This window comes from Zeus faber (assembly GCF_960531495.2).
Source record: "Zeus faber genome assembly, chromosome: 5".
Taxonomy (NCBI): Eukaryota; Metazoa; Chordata; class Actinopteri; order Zeiformes; family Zeidae; genus Zeus; species Zeus faber.
Genome location: NC_137192.1, coordinates 33,535,107 through 33,557,966, shown reverse-complemented (window position 1 = coordinate 33,557,966; position 22,860 = coordinate 33,535,107). Strand labels below are relative to the sequence as shown.

General features: G+C 48.4%; 3 protein-coding genes across 3 annotated transcripts; all 3 read right to left on the bottom strand.

The window, feature by feature from the left end:
* Positions 1-635: 635 nt before the first annotated feature.
* Positions 636-2,792, bottom strand: cav3 (caveolin 3). The gene is made up of 2 exons (XM_080001304.1): positions 2,431-2,792; positions 636-1,489 (listed from the first exon to the last, which is right to left on the bottom strand). Exons 1-2 carry the CDS (start codon positions 2,545-2,547, stop codon positions 1,148-1,150), a joined length of 459 nt encoding a protein of 152 aa, XP_079857430.1. The 5' UTR covers positions 2,548-2,792; the 3' UTR covers positions 636-1,147.
* An 8,592-nt stretch (positions 2,793-11,384) lies between these two features.
* On the bottom strand, positions 11,385-12,650 carry gpr61l (G protein-coupled receptor 61-like; the record flags this gene model as incomplete). The annotated part of the gene is made up of 1 exon (XM_080000806.1): positions 11,385-12,650. The coding sequence occupies one exon, from the start codon at positions 12,648-12,650 to the stop codon at positions 11,385-11,387; it is 1,266 nt and encodes a 421-aa protein (XP_079856932.1).
* A 2,231-nt stretch (positions 12,651-14,881) lies between these two features.
* On the bottom strand, positions 14,882-22,343 carry parp3 (poly (ADP-ribose) polymerase family, member 3). The gene is made up of 11 exons (XM_080000501.1): positions 22,225-22,343; positions 20,617-20,816; positions 20,405-20,530; positions 20,123-20,305; positions 19,876-20,008; positions 18,867-19,090; positions 18,575-18,730; positions 18,342-18,428; positions 17,743-17,920; positions 17,477-17,620; positions 14,882-17,342 (listed from the first exon to the last, which is right to left on the bottom strand). Exons 2-11 carry the CDS (start codon positions 20,800-20,802, stop codon positions 17,170-17,172), a joined length of 1,590 nt encoding a protein of 529 aa, XP_079856627.1. The 5' UTR covers positions 20,803-20,816; positions 22,225-22,343; the 3' UTR covers positions 14,882-17,169.
* Positions 22,344-22,860: the final 517 nt, after the last annotated feature.

Genomic DNA, 22,860 nt, shown 5'->3' with positions numbered 1-22,860 from the left:
GATGCGCACCACTAACAACAGCGCACCCCTGTTGTTACCAATATTTTCGTGAACGGAATACTCCCAGGCATCAAAACACACTGATAGCATACAGGTCCGGGACGGAGCGGTTGCTATGGGGAGGCCGGCCAGAGCTCACTTCCCTCACACGCATCATGGTAACCGAATTGAGCGGCGGCGACGGCAGCCGCCTCCGGGGGAGTCACAACGACGACGGCTCAGACGGACCCTGCCTCCTGGGAGACGGTCGCCAGGGGCTGAAGGGCGAAAAGGCGGCGAGCGCAATGAGATGAAAGCTGTTCAACAATCACCGTCCTCCAGGTTTTTTTTTTTCTTTTCCTCAAGAATATATCGTTGTGACGGCAAATTACATTTCAAACCACCCCCGGGGAGAAAATCGATTCACATCTTTCATAGTGTCAGTCAGGGCGTAGAACATACTTGTTTACATATAATATATTTGGCTGAAACGCGCCATTGATTCCACTCATTTCAATGCAAAACAAACGATCGACAGGTTTGTTTGTGTAGGAGACGCCAAAAAGGGATTTTTGTTCATTTCTTCTGGGAAACGCGCGACCGACAGAAATGTTGTGTCGTCCGTCACGTAGCGCAGGCGGATTCAAAGAACTGGAAACATTGAGAAGGTTTTAATGAAAACATTTCATACAATTGTGTAAAGAAAACCAACGGTCAATCCCACCGCCGCATGATAAAAACGCCACAGTGTTGAGCCTCCGGGAAGCACCGGAAACGGCGATCCGGAGCGTCAGTGTCGACCCAAAGTGAGAATGAGCAGAATGTGTTCAAGCAGTATTGTTCCACAGGTGCTTGTGGTTCGGGGGGCAATATTTTGGGTTACTAGCGAATGAGGTAAGAAACGGGTTTCATCACGCTGCCGCGGTCGACCCGCTCCCTCGCTGAGCGGCGCTTGACCTGCTGGTGCCGAGCGCACGGTGGGGGGTCCGGGAGGAGGGAAGGGAGGACCCCCGAGAGATCAGAGTCGGAGATGGAAGCGCGGGGGGCGGGGTGTGGGGGGAAGCGTCTTGGGATATCGTCGGGACCCAATCCACCAAAAAAAAAAAAAAAAAAAAAAAAAAAGAAGAAGAAGCGCCGCACTCCGCCCCGCCGCCGCCTCGCCGAGTCTTCAGACCTCCTTGCGCAGGGCCACGCGCACGCTGCTGAAGACCTTGCCCAGGGCCTCGAAGAAGGGGTCGCAGAAGGTCTGGATGCAGAGCGAGTAGATGCGGCTGACGCACTGCGACTCGATCAGGCAGCTCTTGATGCAGGGCACCACCGCCCAGATGTGGCAGAAGGAGATGCAGGCGAACAGGAAGCCCCAGAGCAGCGCCACGGGGATGCCGAAGACGGCGGAGAGGACGCGGTAGCACCAGTACTTGGACACGGTGAAGGTGGTGTAGCTGAGCTTCCAAACGCCGTCCAGGCTGTGCGTCCCGTCGGGCTCGGCGATCACATCCTCAAACTCCACCTGGGGGGGAGGGGGGGGGTCGGTGTTAGCGGGCACTGAGAACACTGGGAAACTACGACCTAAATGATCACTCGTTCGAATCATCTCAGGACACATCAACGGGCAAAAACTACAGAGGGTCTTATCGGTGCTTGTAGCTGCATCTGTCTCTGCATGTTCAATCGGCAGCTGTTTCCTGCCAGTTCCCTTTCTGTTTAAAGAATACTGGAAATGATGGAGGAAGCACTCTTGAGTTTGACTTTTCACGGGCCGCAACAACCGCCAAATCCTCATCGGGATTCCCTCCCCGGGAAAATTACATCAAAAGCAGATTCTTTTTTTATTGAATTCATCCAACTCAGGAACGGGGTCGAGGGAACATTTTGGAAATCGTAAAAGCTTCGCGATAAGGAAAAAAACTAATTTGCTCCATTTCTTGTTAACTTTAATAACATAGATAGCTATTGTGCTTCTCTCTAAATCACTCTGTGTCACACACTATAATATATATATATATAACACTTCATACTTCATGCTTCATACATTCAGTATGTGTAGAATGTTAATTCGTTAAAACGAATGCAAACAATAATGACCTCTCCCAGTCGGCCCTCCAGGCCTCGTTGCTATTTTGTTGTGATATGAACACATGGCAACAATCAGTCGTTAAAATGCAGCGAGTGGAGCCTAAATAAGATATGATGCTCCAGTGTATCAGTGTCACGCCCCTCTATTCCCCCTCCAAAAATAAACATTCTGCTCAGCTCAGACGGCATTAACAGGTCCGGGACTATTTTTAGGGACTCTTCCCGTAGCATAGTAACCTATCCCACGTCCCTTTCTAAATATACTTTATATACATTTTACTGACCACACAGTACATATGGGTGGGCGGTGTATGCATTTTTAAAGTGGTGCATGAGGGGGTGGTGTGTGCGCGTGTGTATGCAGGCGGCACGAACCTTGATGACGTCCTCATTGATCTGCTTGGGGTCTCTGTTGATCAGGTCGATCTCCTTGGTGTGGCTGTCCTTCACGATCTTCTCCTCGTTGGCGTTGTACTGGTACTGGTCCGCCATGGTGGGCCGCGGGTCTCAGGGCAGGAGCGAGGGGCGCGGGGTGTAGAGGGGTGCAAGAGGGAAAGAAGAGATGGGGAGAGTGTGGAGAGCGTCCCAACGCAGACTGCAAGCGGCGCTCGGGCTGCTCCTGGACCCCTATGTCACTGTGGTGACGACGCCTCCAAAATGCCAGAGGACAGCTGCTGCAGGCGTCCTGTTGGAAATGTGGGCAGCCATACTATCTCTCTCTCTCTCTCGCTCAGACACACACACACACACACACACACACACGCACACACACGCACGCACGCGCGCACACACACACGCACACACACGCACACACATAGGAACACAGAAACAGAGTGCAGGCAGACAGGAGAGGCATGTCTTAAAGGGGACCCCGGGCCTGTGTCACATTTCTCACATGGCCGCGAGGTCTGCCAGGCAGGGCTTGCACGCTGGTATGAATTTCCACCGCAGGTACAGAGGCAATTACAGCCCGAAAGCATTTGTCCCATTCTCTCCACTTTGGGACTTAGGACAGGCAAATCCTCAGGAGCAGTTTAAGAGGCGTCACATTTGTGATTTGCTGTCAGGCCCATAGGAAAGACTTGCTTCCATTCAACAACATTTATTTTTAGCTGTTTGTGCTGCACAGTACGCTGTACAGCATTCTGTAGGATTCTCTAGTATACTGTAATACTGGGCTGAATGCACCGCATTGAAATGTGTTTATACGAATGTTTGGGATTCAATATCAGTTAAGATCCACAGACGGCAGAAAACAAGTTCCTCGGGAGACTTTGCAATGATTCTTCAGAAATACTTTATTATCTTCTCAAAAGTATTATTGATATCCTTTCTGATTGAAATTCGCAGTGGTATTGTACGAAGTATTCAGACATTTTACTTAAGTAAAAGTACAAATACCTTCACAGAAAAGGACTCTGGTAAAAGCAAAAGAACCACCTTGACCTTTTATTTGCTGTAAATTTTACCAAAAGTATTAAACATTAAAGTACTCGTCACATCCAGTGCCCTGATATATAACGGAGCCTAAAATACACCATAAAGTGCTGCTGTGACGTTAATTCAGCAGATCAGTGCTGAATCCTCATCACAATTTGCAAAATAAATTATAGCTCGTGTCATAGTGATTTACGAGGATATACAAATATAAATATAAATCCTGTTTATTTACGAAAGGTAACGTGACTGTTGTAAATGTAAGTAGAGTAGAAAGTATAGATATTTGTTTTGAAATGTAATGGATCAAAAGTCAAAAGTCAGAGTAAGTGCAGAGACTTGAAAATGTCCTTTGAGTACAGTAACTTCACTGACTTACTACTGAAAGTTCCGCATTTTTCTAGGATTTGTTGTCTTTAGTGTCAGAGTATCAACTGCACATTTTAATTATAGACCTTATACTATTTAATCCAATACTCCTCCAAAATAAACTTGAATAAAGTCTATGCAGTTGCTCCTTTCACTCAGTGCTTTCTATATCAGTGGACTGTATGTGGGTGCATGCGTGTGTGTGCATGTGTGTGTGTGCGTGTGCGTGTGTGTTGAGCCCCCCTGCCACTGGGACCAGTATGGCCCCGGCTCTCTGAGTCGCACCCAGATCGACGCTTCTCTGGCGTGGGGGAAGAAACCCTCCTGCAGGAAGTGTCGCTCTCAGCTCCACGTTCCCCGGCCTCAGACGCCGGCGGCCGGAGGGGGAGCGGAGGGATGGCGCGAGGGGGCGGGGGCCAACCCAATTAGAGGTGTATTCCCGGGGCGGTGGCGGGGAGGGCGGAGGCCAGTGAGGCGCAGACCGGGAGCGACGGAAATAGCTCCCACCGAGAGTTATGTCGGGCACGCATGCGACCATGGGTGTCAATCCACGCCTTTCTTTCAATTAGTGGAAAATAAGACGCATGCTCATGCAAGCCAGGCTCCGCGGGGTGGAAGATAAGAAAAGAGGCCCGGCAACGCCACAGTCATTGATTCAAAGAATGCGTTTGTTTATTTTTATTTCAGATACGCCCTTGGCAATATTTTCAATTGATTTCGTTTGGATGTGATCAGACTTTTATCTCTGGTCCGTCTGTATTGTCACTGCTGTTCGTTCCTGCATCAAATAAACCTTGACCACAAATGCAGTAACCCAGTTTTTTTTTCCGCAGGGAAAAGTAAAGATGTGAGTACAGATTTGCAGAAAGAAAACACAGTATAAAAAATAACGGGGAGGAAAAAAGAAACATTCATTAGTGACTCATTCAGATTTCATAATCATATTTGGAATAATATTCCACTTCCCGTTTTCCTCTGGATATCAGTGTTTGCCGTATCGCAAGTATTATCAGTGTCTCCGTTTGTTTGCATTGTTAGAGAACCTGTTACAGTTTTTACATTTAATTTAATGCCAGACACGGAATGACTCATACCGACGTGAGCAGCAAAATCAGGACGGGCTCATTTACAGGTTGAAAGGATTTGTTTAAAAAAAACTAAATTCGCATGAGAAAACAGGCAACTTCATATGTAGTGTTCCTCGACTTGGCTCCATCTCTGCATGTGTTTGTCTGATTCTCCAGCCATCCAGGTTGATGCTGGTGAGGACAGGACCAGAGCCCTGACCCCACCCTCTGCAGCCGGCGCATGGTGAGGGAGCACCATCAACCTGGAGGAAAGTCAAAATAGTCAATTCAAATAAACTGAGTTGATCCACAGTTTTGACTTTTACTCCACTACATTTCAGAGCAAATATCTGTACTTTTTACTCTACTACATTTCTGATACCGTTTCCACACCAAAATTAGAGGGTTGACCCGGGTTTTAAACTCGGATGGATATTCCTGTCTATTTATGCGGCAGTGTCCGGAATTTCAACGCGTGTGGCGCTGCGCAGGTCAAGGGGCCAGAATAAGGGTGTCCCGTTCACATCAGAGCCCAGAGGTGGAGCCGATTAAAACCTGGGTCTATTGTCGGGTCATTTGACCGGGGACTAAAACCCGGGCTCTTCCTTTCCCACTGGTGACAAATGCAGATTGTTAACGGGTGTTACCGGGTTTGTGGTGCAGTGGGAAAGGGGCATAACGCTGTCCTGTTTAATCAGGGTATATATAGAGATTTGTATATTTGAAACTAAAACGCCACCTGTACTATTATTTTGTAAATTGTGATCAGATCTGCATAATCAGAAAAAAAGGTACAGTAGCACTTCTGCAGTATTATAGGGTATTATAGGTTAGGTCAGGGCGCTGGATATGATGATTATTTTTAATTCAGCTCATTCAAGAGCAAGTACGTATACACACTTTTACTGAAGTAGAAATGTCACTTTCACTTGAGTAATACTGTGCCTGGGTATTTGTACTTTTATTTCAGTGAAAAAGCCTACGACATTCTTCCAGCCCTGGTCAGTCACTCCCTAATCCCAGGTCTAAACCAGTTTAAACATAAATCAGAACTACTAGACGCGCAGGAAGCTGAGCACAGCGAGGAGGAGCCCTGCAGCCAGGGGCACAGGCACCGCCAGCCGGCAGCACCCCGGCCTGGAGGCCCTCGGACCGGGCGTGGCTCTGCGGCCGCGCCCGGTCAAGGGCTCCACACCCAGGAGGGCTCCGCAATCACATCCTCAGAGGAGACCCCAGGAGGGCCCAAGCAGGTTAGAACACCTCAGGTCAAGGGTGTATCAAGCTTTAATGTCCTCTATGAAAGATTGAATGTGGCCATCTTAATAAGCTGAACTCGACAGAGTGCCTTCCATCACAAACAACCATTTGATCTCATTTGATGCATGCACTGTATCCAGAGTTACTGTGAATAGTTTGGTACTCTGTGTGTGTGTGTGTGTGTGTGTGTGTGTGTGTGTGTGTGTGTGTGTGTGTGTGTGTGTGTGTGTGTGTGTGTGTGTGTGTGTGTGTGTGTGTGTATCCACACGAGGTCAGTATTTCCGCATAGATTTTTTTGCACATCATAAAACAAAGCAAGCCCTTTTAAGCAGAGGAAGAAAATGCTGGAAATGGCGGTAAATGCCAGCGTCTATAAAGGCAGTGTTTACACAGCATTTACATTCTTGAAGCAGACCTTTCTTTTGAAGATATATGTTTTATTGTCAGTAAGACCCACGTCACATTAACACCGCCTCTGCAGAAGAGCTCATGTAAAGCTGTAAAGCGTGTGGTGTTTTCCTTGTGCACAGTGTGTCCTGGGATTTGAACAGACAATGCTGCGGCGAAAGGCAAAGCATCTGCAATCGATGCCGCTCTGTGTGAGCGTCGGCTCCGATACACAAGTTATTACGTCATTGAGCAGAGGCTTTTGTCCAAAGCGACTGACAATAAGTACATGTGTCGCAGTATCCAACCAATATGGAGGATCGCCAGGGACGAGAAGAGTCGCGACCGGGATGAACCACCCAGACACGTGTGGACGGCCCCGGGGGTCTCTGCCCTGAACCAAGGGCCTTGCGTGGCTGCGGGTGGGGTCCTGATCTGCAAGGCTGTGAATCCAGCTCCACCAACATCTGCTCCTCTGTGGAATTTCAGTGTGTGTGTGTGGGGGGGGAGGGCACAAGGGCCACACCTGCCTCTCCTGCTCCTCCAGGTTTTCCAGGTTGAGTCGGCTCTCATCGTTTTTCGCACACATGGATGATGGCCCCAAAACAGCCGTCCTGTCACTGGCATCCTGGGGGCCGCACAGTGAGCTGCTGACCGCTCGGCCCCTCCATGAGCGAGGACTCTACAGGCCCAGTGCTCACACCAGCCTCCATGTAACAGGTTAAACCCTCATTAAGGCCTTTGTGATCTATCTATCTATCTATCTATCTATCTATCTATCTATCTATCTATCTATCTATCTATCTATCTATCTATCTATCTATCTATCTGTCTATCTATCTATCCCTTTTTTGATTTATGTACAGTCATCAATCCATGAAAGAATTATATAATCATCTATATGATCATCATAACGAAAATGTACTTGAACACTTTTGACTGTACCAACTCGTACACCTCTCGTACACCTGCACATCATGTCAATGTCATTTGCACAGAGTCTATACTGTAGCAGTGATTGTCAAACTTGTGACCGTGGCCCCAAAGAGCCGCGCGCAGCAGGGGACTCCTGGGGACACGGCTGCAGCCTGGAGATGTTATGAAAAAATAAATCCTTCTATTTTTTATTTTTCTTTCCCCTTTTTCAAGTGTATTCAGTTCAATATTTTTAAAAGAAATAAATACATGAATAACAGCGTTGTGTAAAAAAAAAAAAAAAAAAAAAGCTTAATTTGATACACCCCCCCACCCCCACAAAAAACACAAAGAAAGTTACAAGAAACGTTGACTTAACCGATGTTACCTGTTGTTATCGAAGGCTTTGTTGACAAAGACTAAACAAGATGTACTTATCGTAGGTCGCTTTGGACAACGGCGTTGTCAGGGAAGGTACTGTATTTTTTTTTTGTGTGTGTGTGTGTTATCTTGGTTTTTATGCCCACCTTGTTTGTTTTCATGTATCTTTCAGTGGGGTTGGCCCCTGTGCTCGCCACTGATGTGGACATCACTCCAAAATGGTATTCTACACGGTACGTGTTCAAATGTCGCACGGACGCCGCGTGGAGGTCACTCTGCATGTGGCCTCACTCCGCTGTGTTATTTGCACTTGCCTGCCAAGGCAGCTCAGACAGCATGTAGGATGCACACGCTCAGTAAACCCAGTGGCGTCGTGACATTCCATTCCATATCACTTTGGGACTGGAATACTCTCTGATGCGTCACATTTGAGTTGTGACTTTAATACTGAGCAGCAGATCAGACTGAACCGACATCACTGTGTTGACTCAAAACTCCTGAAGCTGAAGCTGCACAGACAAGGCTGGGGTGTGAGGCGTCCATGGAAGAGCAGCGCCCTCTGTTGGCCATGGCTTGTGTTGCATGTTATTGAGCATGAATCATTGTTTGGTCTTTATCGTTGTTTATATCCAATGGTACCGGTGATGGATGATGTTCACTTTGCCACCCACAGATAGTGATGTCTGATTACTGTATTGACGACGTGGCGGTGGATTGTTGATGGTGTGTGTGTGTGTGTGTGTGTGCGTGTGCGCCAGTGCGTGTGCGTCTATGCGTGTGTATCCGCGTGTGTGCGTGTGTGTGTGTGGAAACTAGGGTGACGGAGAACCCAACAACATATCAGACTGGATTTAACGCCCAAAACACAGATTCACTTGCAACCTTATTCGCATCCAACACACACACACACACAAAATGTTTCAAAAGACATAAATCTAACCAAAGCCAGCCCATCTCCCTTGAGTTTTCATGATCACACTCCCAATGACGTCTCAAGGTGACGCCTGTTTTCTCAAGGCAATCTGTAAAAATACATGAGAAACGCCGTGCAAACACCGGACGGCTCCTGCGTGGAAGAGGGCGCCCAGTTGCTTCCTCCTCAACCTCTCAGTCCCGTTCGTCATGTTCCCACCTCGCACCGGACCAGTGGCGGCATCAGGCCGTGGGGATTTGTGTCGGTGAGACCGTAATCCCTCGCCAAATGACGTCTATTGAATCTGTTTGCGATTCCGTGAGAGACGGCGGGCGTGCTCTCAGTCCGCCGGCGTCGGCGACGCGCGGCTCACAAGGGAACTGTGGCGGTACGATGGCGGCCGTCCGAGCCGCGGCAGCCGCAAACGACTGCGGCACCGCTTTGGCGCCCTGGCGGCGCACGGCTCTCGAACGGGCGGAGGAGACGCGTTGTTACCGAGGGCTCGTCCTTCGGCGTGGCCTCCATTCAGGACTCCCGTGTGGTCGTGCGCTGGGGTCGCCAACCCACTCGTCCTGGTCCTGTTGTTGACTGCGCTCGGACGTGATACAACACGCACACGCGCACAGGATCTGTGATTTACCCAAGAGGTTGAGGGGCCTTGAATTCTATTTATTCACCAAACCCAAAGAGGCAAAGTGCTACGTCGTGGGTTTTTTTGTCCCTTTGTGCGCGGTTTTGTCTCGTGCTTCTTGTGTCGGCGTCGTTCATCACATAGATGGTCAAGGGCCTGGTGAGATACATCCAGGACGACACTGAATCTACAGTAAATATCTGGTGCTGATTGCGGTGTTGGCGTAGGGGGGGGGGGGGGGGGGGGGTTCTGATAGTGGTGCTGTCTACTTTGCATAAACCTCAGTTTGTGTCGGTTCTAAGTCTCCGACTGACATCGGGTGAAAGGCGTCGGGTTTTGTCAGCCGTAGGCTCCATCACACCGAGCCACAAGTCGACCGGGCAACACCGGAAAACCTCATCACGGGGGGATTTCGAGACTTCAACTCGGTTCAAACGATCCCATCGGCGCGTGCTCTCCACGTCCCCCTTCGTCCCTCTGATCGGTCGCTGTTTGGAATTCCGCTCTTGTGTCTATACAAATGTTTTTGGGTTGTTTTTTTGTTTTTTTCTGTGCCAAGCCCTTTTCTGTGAATGCAGCACAATCGTTTCATTAATTCCGTCTCGGACAGCTCTGCTTGGGGAGACTGGGGAAGAAAACGAAGCAGAAGAGACTTATTCACAAGCAAATAAAGGGAATGATTATCATTCCCTCGTTGTATTTGGGAGGAGGCGCCGCAAACACTCCGCCACGCCGCCCTGTTTGGGCAGAAATTACTTTATTTATTTAACCTTTATTTACCGAGCAGTTTGAGAGAGTAGCGTCGAGCCGGGCCTCCCCGTGCTTCTTCCAACACGGATAATACATCTGGAAGCCATATATCTGTTTTATATATATTACCACGGTTACATAAGAACAACGTACTCTGCTGGGATGGCGACAGCGTGCAGCAAACGCCTGTTTCCCATTATTTGCCGTAACTACACTATTGTGACTTTGCAGCCGTTGACGAAAGGCCAGTACAAACAGTAGTCGGCCATAAAATGGCACTTTGTCATCACCCTTGGAGCATTACCGCTGTCCCGTAATGATTTCCTCCGTCAGGTTGCTATCTCTGCCCCTCAACCGCCGTAACCCCCTGTAACCTTGACGGTGAGTCAGGAAGGGGCTTCGTGGCGGCGGCCCACGCCTTCTTAACATGTGCTAATGAGCCTCATCTGCGGCTACAGGGCCCGGATACTCGGCCCCCACGCAGAGAGAAGAGCCAGAACCAAAGTCCGGGACCAGCGGCCTCCAATCACATCTAAAGTTGAGCAGGCATCCACCCCAACGCAGCCCGTTGCTATGACACGTCAAGGCTCGCCTGATTGCCATGACAACAATGACACAGGACATTCGCCGCACGACTGTCCATCAGGATAACTACGCTGCACGTGGGGAGAACAAGGCTTTGTTGGAATAGTATTGGAATATCACACACTCAACACTTGATGCCTTGGATGTTCAAATAATTAGAGCAAAGCCTTTATTTAACCTTCTATTGTTATTGGAATGGGGGGGAGCCATTTAGTACAATAAAGGTCAGACACAAGATCCCGTAGCTACTTCCAACTGAATACAAGTAATTAAAAAATGTCCCCCCCTACTCATATTGATGTTATTTTGGTGTCAGTGAGGAATGTTCAGAGGTACAGAACGACGTAAAACACGCCTCACCAGGTCTACAAAGAGGCCAATGTTGAAATAAATAAAGACACTGGTATTAATTCTGTCTTTAATATTTCCCATCTCAGCAAAAATGTCCTGGCTGGGAGTATAAGAAGATACCTGAATGATGCCAAATGCAAGTAAATAAAACAGGTACGGGGCACTTACTCCGAACACACAATCTCAACATTTAACACCTGCAGTTCCACCATATTACTCCACCATTCAATGTTCTTAGCCCGCAGTTCGTGGCGGCCGGAGCCTAGGCCTGTTCCTCGGGGATTTGTCAAGGGATGCGCACCCCCTGGTCCGCGGTGTTCCTGGGGCTGGAGCCGGCGCAGCTGTTGCGGGTCTCCGCCGCGCTGTTGCTCCTCTGGATGAACTGGAGGAAGTTCTCCTGGAGCGAGCCCTCGTGGCTGGACGCCACCAGCTCCACCGGCTGCGTGAGGCAGCAGCGCCGAAACTTGACCAGCTCCTCCCTGATCTGCCTGTTCAGCAGGCCGTAGAAGAAGGGGTTGACGGCGAACGAGGAGTAGGCCAGCCAGGTGACGGCCTCCTCCAGGTCCCCGGCGCTCGGTGAGGTAGCGTGGAGGGACATTTGCAGGTGGAAGGTGAAGTAAGGCAGCCAGCAGAGCAGAAACTGGCCCACTATCAGCACCAGGGTGAGGGCGGCCTTGCCTCCGCTGAACGCCCTCTCTGGAGACAGCCTTTGCGGCAGGCTGCGAGCGGTGGTGATTATGGTGGTCTGGCTGTTGATGGAGTCGGAGCGGTTTTTGACAGGGTTTGTGTTCGCCCAGGCCGGCGCGGCGGGGACCCGCTGCAGGGCAGCCGAGCGCGCCACCTTGTACACGGCGCAGTAAACGGCAAAGATGACAAAGGCGGGCATGAGGAAGCAAACCACACTGAAGAGCACGGCAAACACTCTCCTCAGGCGGCTGTGGCTCCAGTGGAGGGAGCAGTGGGCCGCCGAGATGGAGCTGTGGTTGCCGTAAGCGGGCCAGCCGAACAACGTGACCAGGGCCAAAAGCCCCGACTTCATCCAGATGAGGAGCATGACGCCGACGGCCAGGTTGATGCTCATCTTCACCTCATAGCGCATGGGGTGCACAATGTAGAAGTAACGCTCCACACTGATGGCTGTGATAGTGAGAATAGACAAGCAGATGAGGAACACGTTGAGAAAGATGTAAACCTGACACTCCAACACGGTGAAGACCACCGTGCCGAAAAAGGGCGAGCCGGAAATAATCCCGAGCGGCATGAGGAGGATGGCACACAGCAGGTCCACTGCACAGAGGTGGCACACGAACGCAAACCTCTTGAGGTGAGGAGCTCGGGCAATGGCCACCATGACTCCAGCGTTGGCCAGCAGAGCGATGAGGTTAAGGGTCACCATGCAAAACAACCCGATCAGATCTTTGATCTGCGACTGGGAACTTGTGACCACGCCGACGTCGGCCGGCACGGTGGGGTTGGTCCCCCATGGGGCCGTCGTCAGGATCGGCCCCGTGTGGTTTGTCACGGAAACAATCATCGGAGCAGACTTCTCCATTGTTTACTGACACTTCGCCGAAGCAGCTGCCTCCATCCTTATCTTAGGTGGCTTCAGTCTGGATCTGTGTTGGAGACGGACAGAAATAGTATATATTTCAGAATTTAAACAGTGTTGAGGCAGATATTAAATGTTTTATGGCCACCGACCAAATCTATATTCCAACTCTGTTCAGGGCACTACTCTCTTGGATCAATTTCCCTTTTTTTCACATCATGAGCTGGACCCCGACCTAATACAATTCAAACATATTATGGTGGTCTACGTACATGCCTCCTCGTCCTGCAAAACGCTTCTTTGACCACCACGATTTAGATATTCAAATCATTTGATGTTGGGATATAATCAAACATACATTAAAGACTCGTCACCATCTGTCCTTTGCGGTAACAGTGCTGCTTCAGATGCTGCTTTCTCCATTGTTTGTTTCCAGGATACTGTACGAGTGCTGCTTGTGTCCACATCACACCAACTTCCACACTGGCATTCTTCATCCACTCCACTGAGAACTACATCGCTTTCGCTTGGATTTACTGTAATATTGACATACAGATATATTACATATAAAAGTAAAATATAACATGTAAAAATATAAAGTATAAAAGCCTCTGTATGATTATTTGCGTTGTGCACCTCTCTCTGCGCTCAGTGCCCCAGTTTTGAAGAACCCAGTGATCTCCAAGCAAAACAATACAAGCGGTCTCCTTGAATGCAGGTTATTACCTTCCCATGATCCAGATGCTGGTGTCAAGCAGAGTTCATGGAAGCCCGGTTCCTCGTCTGACTTGAAGAATCCCACATCGGCTTCTTCGGTGGGAACCCACAGGTGTCCAAATACATACAGTGATGGGTTTGATGTGGATTTGATATTTGATGAAGCATCAGTCTATAAGAGCTGCTGGTCCTGTTGGATAGCGTTGAGATGATGCTTGTTGTCTCTCTCTCTCTCTCTCTCTCTCTCTGCTCCCCCTCCTCTCTCTCATAACAGTCCTGTGCTGTGTATGGCAGTGACTGTCACACATTGTTTTGTGTGTATGTGTGTGTTAAAGAGAGAGTGTGTGTGTGTGTGTGTGTATGTGTGTGTGTGTGTGTGTGTGTGTGTGTGTGTGTGTGTGTGTGTGTGTGTGTGTTCTCTCCAGATAGACAGCATCTCCACTGTCCCTTCATAGAGCTCAGTCATGGGTCCTAGTGCCCTATCTTTTATTAGTACATTCTATTTATGCCCTGGAGAGACCGAATACCTATTTGCACATATTGAATAGGGAAAAAACAAATAAAACATTTTTATAATCGCCAGCAGTTGAAAAAGCCATCGGTAAAGGCACAACCCAGATGACTGTGCATGCAGATATTATATGGGTGATCTTATATTATTTTGCAGCTAAGATTATGGGTATTTTAGGTCGTCTGAATGTGTGTGGTGGCTCTGAATGGAAACTGTAACGGCTACGTGTGACCTGCTCATCCATGAATGAATGAATAAATGAAGGAATCATCCCTTTCCTGGTAAGGGCGGTGGGGGCGTTGAGCCTATGAAAGCTAGAAATGGGTCACACACATAGAACATTAAACAACACTCACATTTTGAAGTCATGTTCAAAAAGTGATATGACATGTTGGAGAGTTAAGTGTCGCAGGATCAAGGTGGAACAATAGTTTTTGACCCCTCACAGGCTACATTGGCTGCCTGACGAATAGGAGATTGAAAAATAGTGAAACTCCAGTTTACCAAATGGACTTGAGTGCTCCCTAATGAGATGACCACACCGTTAACCAGGACAAAGGTCAAGACATTTGACCAAAACCAAGGTTCCATCAGCTTTGCTGGTCAGAATTTTACTCTATCAGATGTTCAATATCAACAAATGAGAGTGACGCTCGGGACACTTTGACATTTTTAAGGAAACTTTAAATAATTTGTACCTCACGGCAGGCCATTCCAACGGTTTTTATATAAAGCAACACACACATGTATAACCATAGGTGACCAGAGCTACCAGCGGCCTAAAACCACCGGCTGGGAGGCCACATCGGGGGCTGCGAGACAATTTAATGTTACACGGTGATACTATATATATATAAATCTGGCCCGCAAATATTTTTTTCCAAATCACAATGCTTCATTAATCCTCACAAATGTACTCAACGGTGTCAAAATATAAAACAGAATTAAATAGTTCATAAGAAAACAGGATTCACGAGGCAAATCACTAATGTGAGGGAGAGGAAAAAAAAGTATCAAGGCATCGTTATTTATTGACTTTACATGGGCTCAAGCCATGTCAGGGTGCAGAGAAGGGAAGGTACTGACATTCAATCGGAACATTTGGATCAACGCCTGTTAGTGACACCAGGTGGTGGTGTTTGGAACGGAACAGGAAGGGGAGGCTGACAGCTCAGACTAATGCATTCAAGTACCTACTTAGTTGCAGTTGTAAACAAACAAAAGGCTGGGCTCGTAACAGTGCTTGGTGCTTACTCAAAATAGTGTTTTGCTGCCGTCTCCTGTAAACACCACATATAGTGCACAATTCAGTACTTTTACTATACAGCAGTGTAGTATGACAGTTCATCCATTTCTGAAGACCTCAGCCATTTCTTTCTGGAAGGATCGGCGCGGTTGAAGGGAGGTGAGAACCATCTGCATCGACAGCGCAAACAGAAAAACAGTCACCAAAGCAAGCAAAGAAAGGTACAGCCTGAAACCATTGCACTCGAGAAACTTGGCATTTATTTCTAAGTTAAATTATATTTATAGTTTTTATTTAGTTCTTTGTGTATACACACATGTGTGTATGTGTAGGCATATAATACATACATATACATATATACTCACCGGCCACTTGATTAGGTACTCCTGTTCAATCGCTTGTTAACACAAATAGCTAATCAGCCAATCACATGGCAGCAACTCATTGCATTTAGGCAAGTAGACATGGTGAGGATGACTTGAAGTTCAAACCGAGCATCAGAATGGGGAAGAAAGGGGATTCAAGTGACTGAGCGAAGCACGGTTGTCGGTGCCAGACGGGCTGGTCTGACTATTTCAGAAACTGCTGACCCACTGGGATTTTAACACCAAACCATCTCTAGGGTTTACAGAGAATGGCCCGAAAAAGAGAAAATATCCAGTGAGCGACAGCTGTGTTAACGAAAATGCCTTGATGTCAGAGAATGGGCAGACTGATTCGAGATGATCGAAAGGCAACAGTAACTCAACCAAGGTTTGCAGAATACCATCTCTGAACGCAGATGGGCTACAGCAGCAGACGACCACACCGGGTGCCACTCCTGTCAACTAAGAACAGGAAACTGAGGCTACAATTGGCACAGGCACCAAAAATGGACAATGGAAGATTGGAAAAACGTTGCCTGGTCTGATGAGCCTCGATTTCAGCTGCAACATTCAGATGGGAGGGTCAGAATTTGGCGTAAACAACATGAAAGCCTGGCTCCATCCTGCCTTGTATCAAGGGTTCAGGCTGGTGGTGGTGGTGTAATGGTGTTGGGGATATTTTCTTGGCACACTTTGGGCCCCTTAGTACCAACTGAGCATGCTTTCAACGCCACAGCAGACCTGAGTATTGTTGCTGAGCGTATCCATCCCTTTATGAGCACAGTTTACCCATCTTGTGATGCTACTTCCTGCAGGATAATGCACCATGTCACAAAGCTCAAACCATCTCTAACTGCTTTCTTGAACGTGACAATGAGTTGACTGTACTCCAATGGCCTCCACAGTCACCATATCTCAATCCAATAGAGCACCTTTGGGATGTGGTGGAACGGGAGATTGGCATCACGGATGTGCAGCCGACAAATCTGCAGCAACTGCGTGATGCTGTCGATTCAATATGGACCAAAATCTCTGAGGAATGTTTCCAACACCTTGTTGAATCCATGCCACCAAGAATTAAGGCAGTTCTGAAGGCAAGGGGAGGTCCAGCCCAGTACTAGCAAGGTGTACTTAATAAAGCGGCCGGTGAGTGTATATACACTTATTCAAAAACGTTTTTTTTAATTATGTGTGTTTTGTCATGTATGTCAATGCTGCTGCAACACTGGGGTTTCCCTTTGGGAAACTTAAGACATCTTATCTATACTATACTGAAAATGTGGAAAGAAAAATCACTTAAAACAAAAAAAACATTAAAAATCTTGATAGTGTTGTTTCAGATTGTTTCAGACCTGGAGATAAAGCATCATTATTACGACATTATTACGATCTGGTGAATTGTATGTATGTTTGTATGTATATGTATGTATGTTTGTATGTATGTTTGTTTGTATGTATGAGTATGGAAGTAAAGAGTCGTTATGATGGTTATGTAAAAGGTCAAAAAAACAAGGCACATTAAAAAGTCTTCATTATTAAAGTGACATATGCCATTAAAGTGACAGCTATGATTGCATGAAGACATTAAAATAATATAGCAAAGCAATTTAAACTCCCAATTATACATCCAGTTTATGGGGCATAATGGGCTGCCGTCTCCATGGAGACCTTTCCCGTCTGGAACTAGTGCATCTTCAGCTCCAGCAGGTAGCGGATACGACACTGGCTCTCTCTGTACACAAGGTACTCGCTGTTGCAAAAGTGGCTTTCTGAGAACCCAGGCTGCGGCACAGGCTTTCCCTGGGGCACGGCAACCTGTTTGCCGTCCATAGTGATAAAGACGTCCTGAGTTGGGTCTTGGGGGGGGGGGGGGGGGACAAGAAAAAACAAAACATCACAAACTGCGTCATAACCATTAAATACGAGCCCAAGTTTATTTCAAACCTGAGGATTCAAAAAGGGGGAGAAGCCTTGTGTGGCCGTCCGGTACCTGGTTCCACTTTTCCTCTCGCCACCACACTGTCATACCCCGCCGGGGCCTTCACCAGGGAACATACATCATTGGTGATGGTGTATTCTTTACCTAGCGCCACCTCGTTCAGGAACATCACTCCAGTGTTTTTTGATGTTCGCACTGAGAAAAGCATATGTAAAAAAAAAAAAAATTAAAATAAAAAAACGTAAGTTGAGGAACAACAAGGAACGCCCCCCCCCGGCATCACCACGGCAGCCATTCCGCCCGTCTCTCGGCCTCACCGTAAGCTGCCGACTTGCAGTTTTCGGAGGCGAAGTAGATCCCCCTTCCCACGCGACCTCCCGACTGGGGCATGATGCGCAAACCGCTCTTCAAAATGGCGGCTACCACGGCGATGTTGGTGCCATGCCACAGCAGACGCCTGTTGTCCAGGTCGCCATTCTCGCTGAACCGCTCCGCCTGTGACGGGAGGTTTCCAGAGTCAGACTCCAGCCCAGTTGAGAATATCAAACATGGCGTTTAGCGTTGCAGCCTGATTCCATCGCATGGTACGAGCTCAACTCCACTCCACTCACTTAAGGTACCGGGTACGTGGTTTTCCACAGGAACATAGTACTCTCAATGTGGCTGGTCGCCGTGGCAGCGGCATGAAACTGCCGTGTCACCATCTTCAGCGCGACACACACACACACACACACACACACACACACACACACACACACACACACACACACACACACACACACACACACACACACACACACACACACACACAGAGGCTGTACTATCCACAACTTGGAACCGATGGAAAAGCAAACAGGCGAGTGGAGCGGAGCCGGTACGATGCGATGGAAAAGCGTCTTTAGTTTCTATTCCGTACCTCTGTCTCTCTGTCAACTTCCCAGACATTGAGAATTTTCGGTTTGTGGTATTGACCCGCTGTTTCTTTCAGATATGTTTCAATGATCTTCAGGTGGGAGAAAAAATAAATAAACAAACAAAATAAAAGCTTAATATTATTGTGTGTGGTTGGGGGGGGGGGTTGGAGGAAAAAAAAACCTTGGTTTGAAATATTTATAACATATATTGAATATTAAAACATGCAAACACAACCTTAAATTCCTCGGCGTCATCACTCATCAAGCGGAGCCTGCAGTTCAGAGAGCTGTAGGACTGGTCCAGAGGGTGAGGAACCGTCTCGATCATCTCCTCCTGAGCCTTCTCTGTCTGCGACTTGAGCGTCTGGGCGAGCTCAATGTCCGCCAGCACCTGCCACCGCCCGGGGGGGGGGGGGGGGGGGGGGGTTTGGTGGGAGCGGAGGAGAGATAGATGTGTGGTCATTCAGGACAGCGTTTGTAAAAAAAAAAAAAATAATAACAGTAAATAAATAAATAAAAACAGTCACCATGAGCATCTCCTTCTTTTCCTCCACCACCGTGCCGTCGGTGATGACCGGCGGTCTGTTCCGGCCAAAGTTGTGCGGGATGGTGGTGAAGAACTTGGAGGACAGCTGGATCAGGGAGTTGCCGCCGCTCTTCTGCTTAATGGCCGCCTCGATCTCCTCCAGCACCTCAAAGCCCTTCGCGATCTGCAGCTTGCTGAGCTTTCCCAAAGGCATCTTCTTGACGTCTGCCACGCAACACGCATCACGTTACGGGGCGTGCTACCCTGGGGGGGTTCAATGGCCTGGAAATATCTGTCTGTGTGTTGGGGTGGTACGACGCAGCGCCGTCCTGGGTTGTTACTTTAACTTGTACTTGTTCGTCAACCTCGATTCATCCGTATTCATCTTAACCTGCGTAACCGGCGTCTTGATAATGAGCCTCATTGGCTGAACCATTTGTGTATAACTCCCCCACACAGGGAGCGGGTCCATGGCAATCAAAGCAACAAAACTGGGACAACATCTTAAAATATTTGTAATAACATCATCTACAAACACGCGACACGACAGACCGAGTGTGACCGACTATTTTGGCATCGCGCCAACACGCCCCGGGTTGCGGTTTTGTCGGCGTGCAGCCCTGACAGGCTGGCAAACTACAGAATTTCATCGGTTGTGGGTGACAGACGATGGCTCCGGCTGAATGCGTAAAATATTAATCTGCGGTGGAAGAGTTGGAACTGAGCAGAAACATTCCAAGCAGTAGCAACAAAACACCGACAAGGCGGAACGGGGTCGAGGTGAAGGGGACGTGGACCTCACCCTCCGTTTGAGAACCAGGGGACCAGGGCTTACACCCATCGCTGCCGCAGGAAAAAACTTCAATCATAAGAGCTCAGGGCTGAACGCTTTCAAAGGATGGGCCGCGCCCAAGGCCCAGGGAGCTCCGGCCCAACGGGTTTGCTACGTCAGCGGGTAACACCACCCGCCCGCCTCAGTAAATCCGCTCTTGACTGAGCGACACACTCACCTAGGTTCATGCATTCCATTGCTTCTTTGAACATGTTGTTGCTGAAGATCAGCTTGAGGAGCTTCTGCGTAGCAGCGTCCAGAGAGCAGGGGACAACTTTTTTGGGGACTTGATTCCCACTGGCGAGCTCCGCCTGCGACGTTAAAGACAAGTGAGGTTTTTGGAAAGGTGGATGTCGAGACTCCGCATTCAAGGAGGGACACCAATAATGAAATACAGATTATTATTATTATTTTATTTTTTTTACCTTGACCTCCGCGTCCTGGTTGCCGTCCACCTCGATCAAGGTGTACATCCCGGCGTGGGACACGAAATTGGCACGATCGGCCCAGTTGTTCTTTGTCTTGTCTTTGAACTTTTTCTCAAAGTCCTTGATCGCATTTTCGGCTTCGTTAAAACTCTTTGAACATTTAGACTGTCCCTTTTCTCCCTAAACGTAAATTTCAATTAAAATAAACCGCTATATATTAAAAAAAAAAATTTAAAAGCTTGAGAATGAACGTTTCTCGCCAAAAAAAAAGAAACTTACCACTCTGCCCCATCTATTCCAGCAGCAGTAGGCGTCATTGGCTTTGATGACCTGAATGACGTAGAACTTGTTGTTGTTCTGATCGATGTTTGTATGACTGAGCATGCAGTCGTAGTCCTCATGGACCTGCGGGAGACGGCAGTGGTATCAATGCTTCATTACTACGTATGAATGGACCACCATGACGTATGAATGGTGTCAGTGTGGCTCACCTCTGACTCCTGCACGTGACAGTGCTCGTCCACCTTCCTCTTGCCTTTGACCTGCCCTCCAGCAGCCTTCAGCGCCTCCTTGGCCGAGGTGAAGGCGTCCTTGGGCTGGGGCGTCTCGGGCTCCTCCTTCACCCTCTTGCCGCCCGCCTTGGCGGAAGACGCGGCGGCTCGTCTCTTTCGCGGCATGGTCCTCAAACCCCCTTCACAGGGTCAAGTACGGCAGAGGCAGCTCGTATTTTACGACATACGATCGTATGTCGTAAAATACGAGCTGCGGTAAATCGCGGCGGTAAATTTCAGCGGGCAAAATATGTCAACGCAGAGCATAAGGTAATGCAGGTACTCCTCACAGGATCACCCACCTGTTTAACGGCCAGCTCGCTGAGCAGTCTGTATTGTACGCTGCGTACACACACAATACCACGGGCGTCTCAGCGTCAAGCGTGACACGTCACCCTTTACGATACACATACAAGCTTTGTGGCATGAAGTTGAGCCAGTTGAAGCTTTGTGACATGCGAGGGCCTCTACGCTTTGTGACATGCCAGCACTTGTACTCTGTGAGGTGGGTACTGGAGGTAAGTTAAGGTACGTTTCATTTAGGAGGATTTAAGTGTATAATACAACACAGACAATTAATACTATTATATAATTAGGAGGAGGCAGATGACCCGCTGTGGTGACCCCTAACGGGAGCAGCCCAAAGAAGAAGACACTATATACACTATATATACCAGCCACGCCTGCTTACCGTGAAATAACACGGGTCCTCGCTTCTCGACCAATTCGCTTAACGACCTGTTCTTAGGAACGGAACCAATGGTTAAGTGAGGAGTACCTGTAATTTATATTATTTGTATTATACTGCTGTTGTGAGATATGCATTCTGATATCCAACTTTTTTTTTTTTGGAATTGAATAATAATTAAAATATAAATATTTTCATACTTTGATGATTTTGAACCGTGCACTTTTTTTTTTAAATTCCATTTTGCAATAGGAGTTGTATAGCTGTTAAAATTTCAATAGCTCATTTGGTACTGAACTATAGCTTGGATAATAATGAACTATAGCACGGATAGTACTTAACTATAGCACGGATAGTACTTAACTATAGCACGGATAGTACTTAACTATAGCACGGATAGTACTTAACTATAGCACGGATAGTACTTAACTATAGCACGGATAATAAGTTATTTAAAGGCGAAACGCAAGCTGAATAACAACCTCTAAGGTAGAGCAGCGTCTATTCACTCTGACTTTTATACGTCACGCCACACTGAAGAGCCCTGGACAAGCGCAGGCGTGTCTGCCTCCAGTAGTGACGTCATAATGCCGTCAGACGTCTTCGGCAGAGCGTTGCGTCACGGCACGGGGTGCTGCTGTGGGACTGCGCGTTGACATTACGCGCCGGCGGTGACAGGCGACAAGCGCTAAAGTCAGTTCTTACCGGCTGCGCGTTCAGCACGTTACGTCGTATTCTATCACTAACGCACGGTGGTTGTTGACGCTTTTAGCTGCAGTGACGTAGTTGTTTTGGGGGATTCCGTTCCCACGAACCAAGCACGTATTCGCCCGGTGGGGGGGTGGGGGGGGGGGGCTTACCGTTCAGCGTCAAGGGTCCCGCCGCGGATCTGACCGATCTGCCGCAGAGATAACGAGCCTCTGTTCCACGGACTTTGTTTTCCGGTGGAAAGAGGCGGAGCTTGCGTTGAAGACCCGGTCCTTCCAGCCCTCCGCCCTCCGCCCTCCTCCCTCCGCCCTCCTCCTTCCTCCTTTAGCGCCGCCGGTTGTACTGGCGCGCGTATTGTTCTTCATGCTCGGATTCGAACTCCTCCGAACCGGTGAACGTTATAAAAAACAAAACGAAAAAAAAAAAAACCCGGCTCCGGTAAAGGGAGGAAGAAAAACAAAACAAAACCAAAAAACACTTTGACGTTTCCGCTGAGCGCAACAGTGAGTTTCCGGAAGTGAAAACGCAGTTCATGTTCTGATGGAAGTGTTTGGACCGTCTGCCGTCACCGTCCACGGAGGACTTACCGCGAACGGTGAGGTTGATGGGGCGACGCTTCTCGCCCCGGTGGAAGCCACGGTGTCCGTATGACGCCAACCTTATTTTGAAGGGGGGGGGGGGGGGACATTTAATTCGCGATGTCACGGGAGAAGCACTACACTACCCACAATCCTACAGTGTAACAGCGGCGTCTCTGATTGGTGGAGCTCGATGTTACCATGGAGACG

Coding starts and splice junctions, on each gene's coding strand:
- cav3 (XM_080001304.1), bottom strand. CDS start 2,547: ATGGCGGACCAGTACCAGTACAACGCCAACGAGGAGAAGATCGTGAAG. Junction 1,490..2,430: donor TCAATGAGGACGTCATCAAG/GTTCGTGCCGCC, acceptor CCTCCCCCCCAG/GTGGAGTTTGAGGATGTGAT.
- parp3 (XM_080000501.1), bottom strand. CDS start 20,802: ATGCCGCGAAAGAGACGAGCCGCCGCGTCTTCCGCCAAGGCGGGCGGC. Junction 19,091..19,875: donor AATGGAATGCATGAACCTAG/GTGAGTGTGTCG, acceptor GTTGCGTGGCAG/ACGTCAAGAAGATGCCTTTG. Junction 17,921..18,341: donor AAGTTGACAGAGAGACAGAG/GTACGGAATAGA, acceptor CTCCCGTCACAG/GCGGAGCGGTTCAGCGAGAA.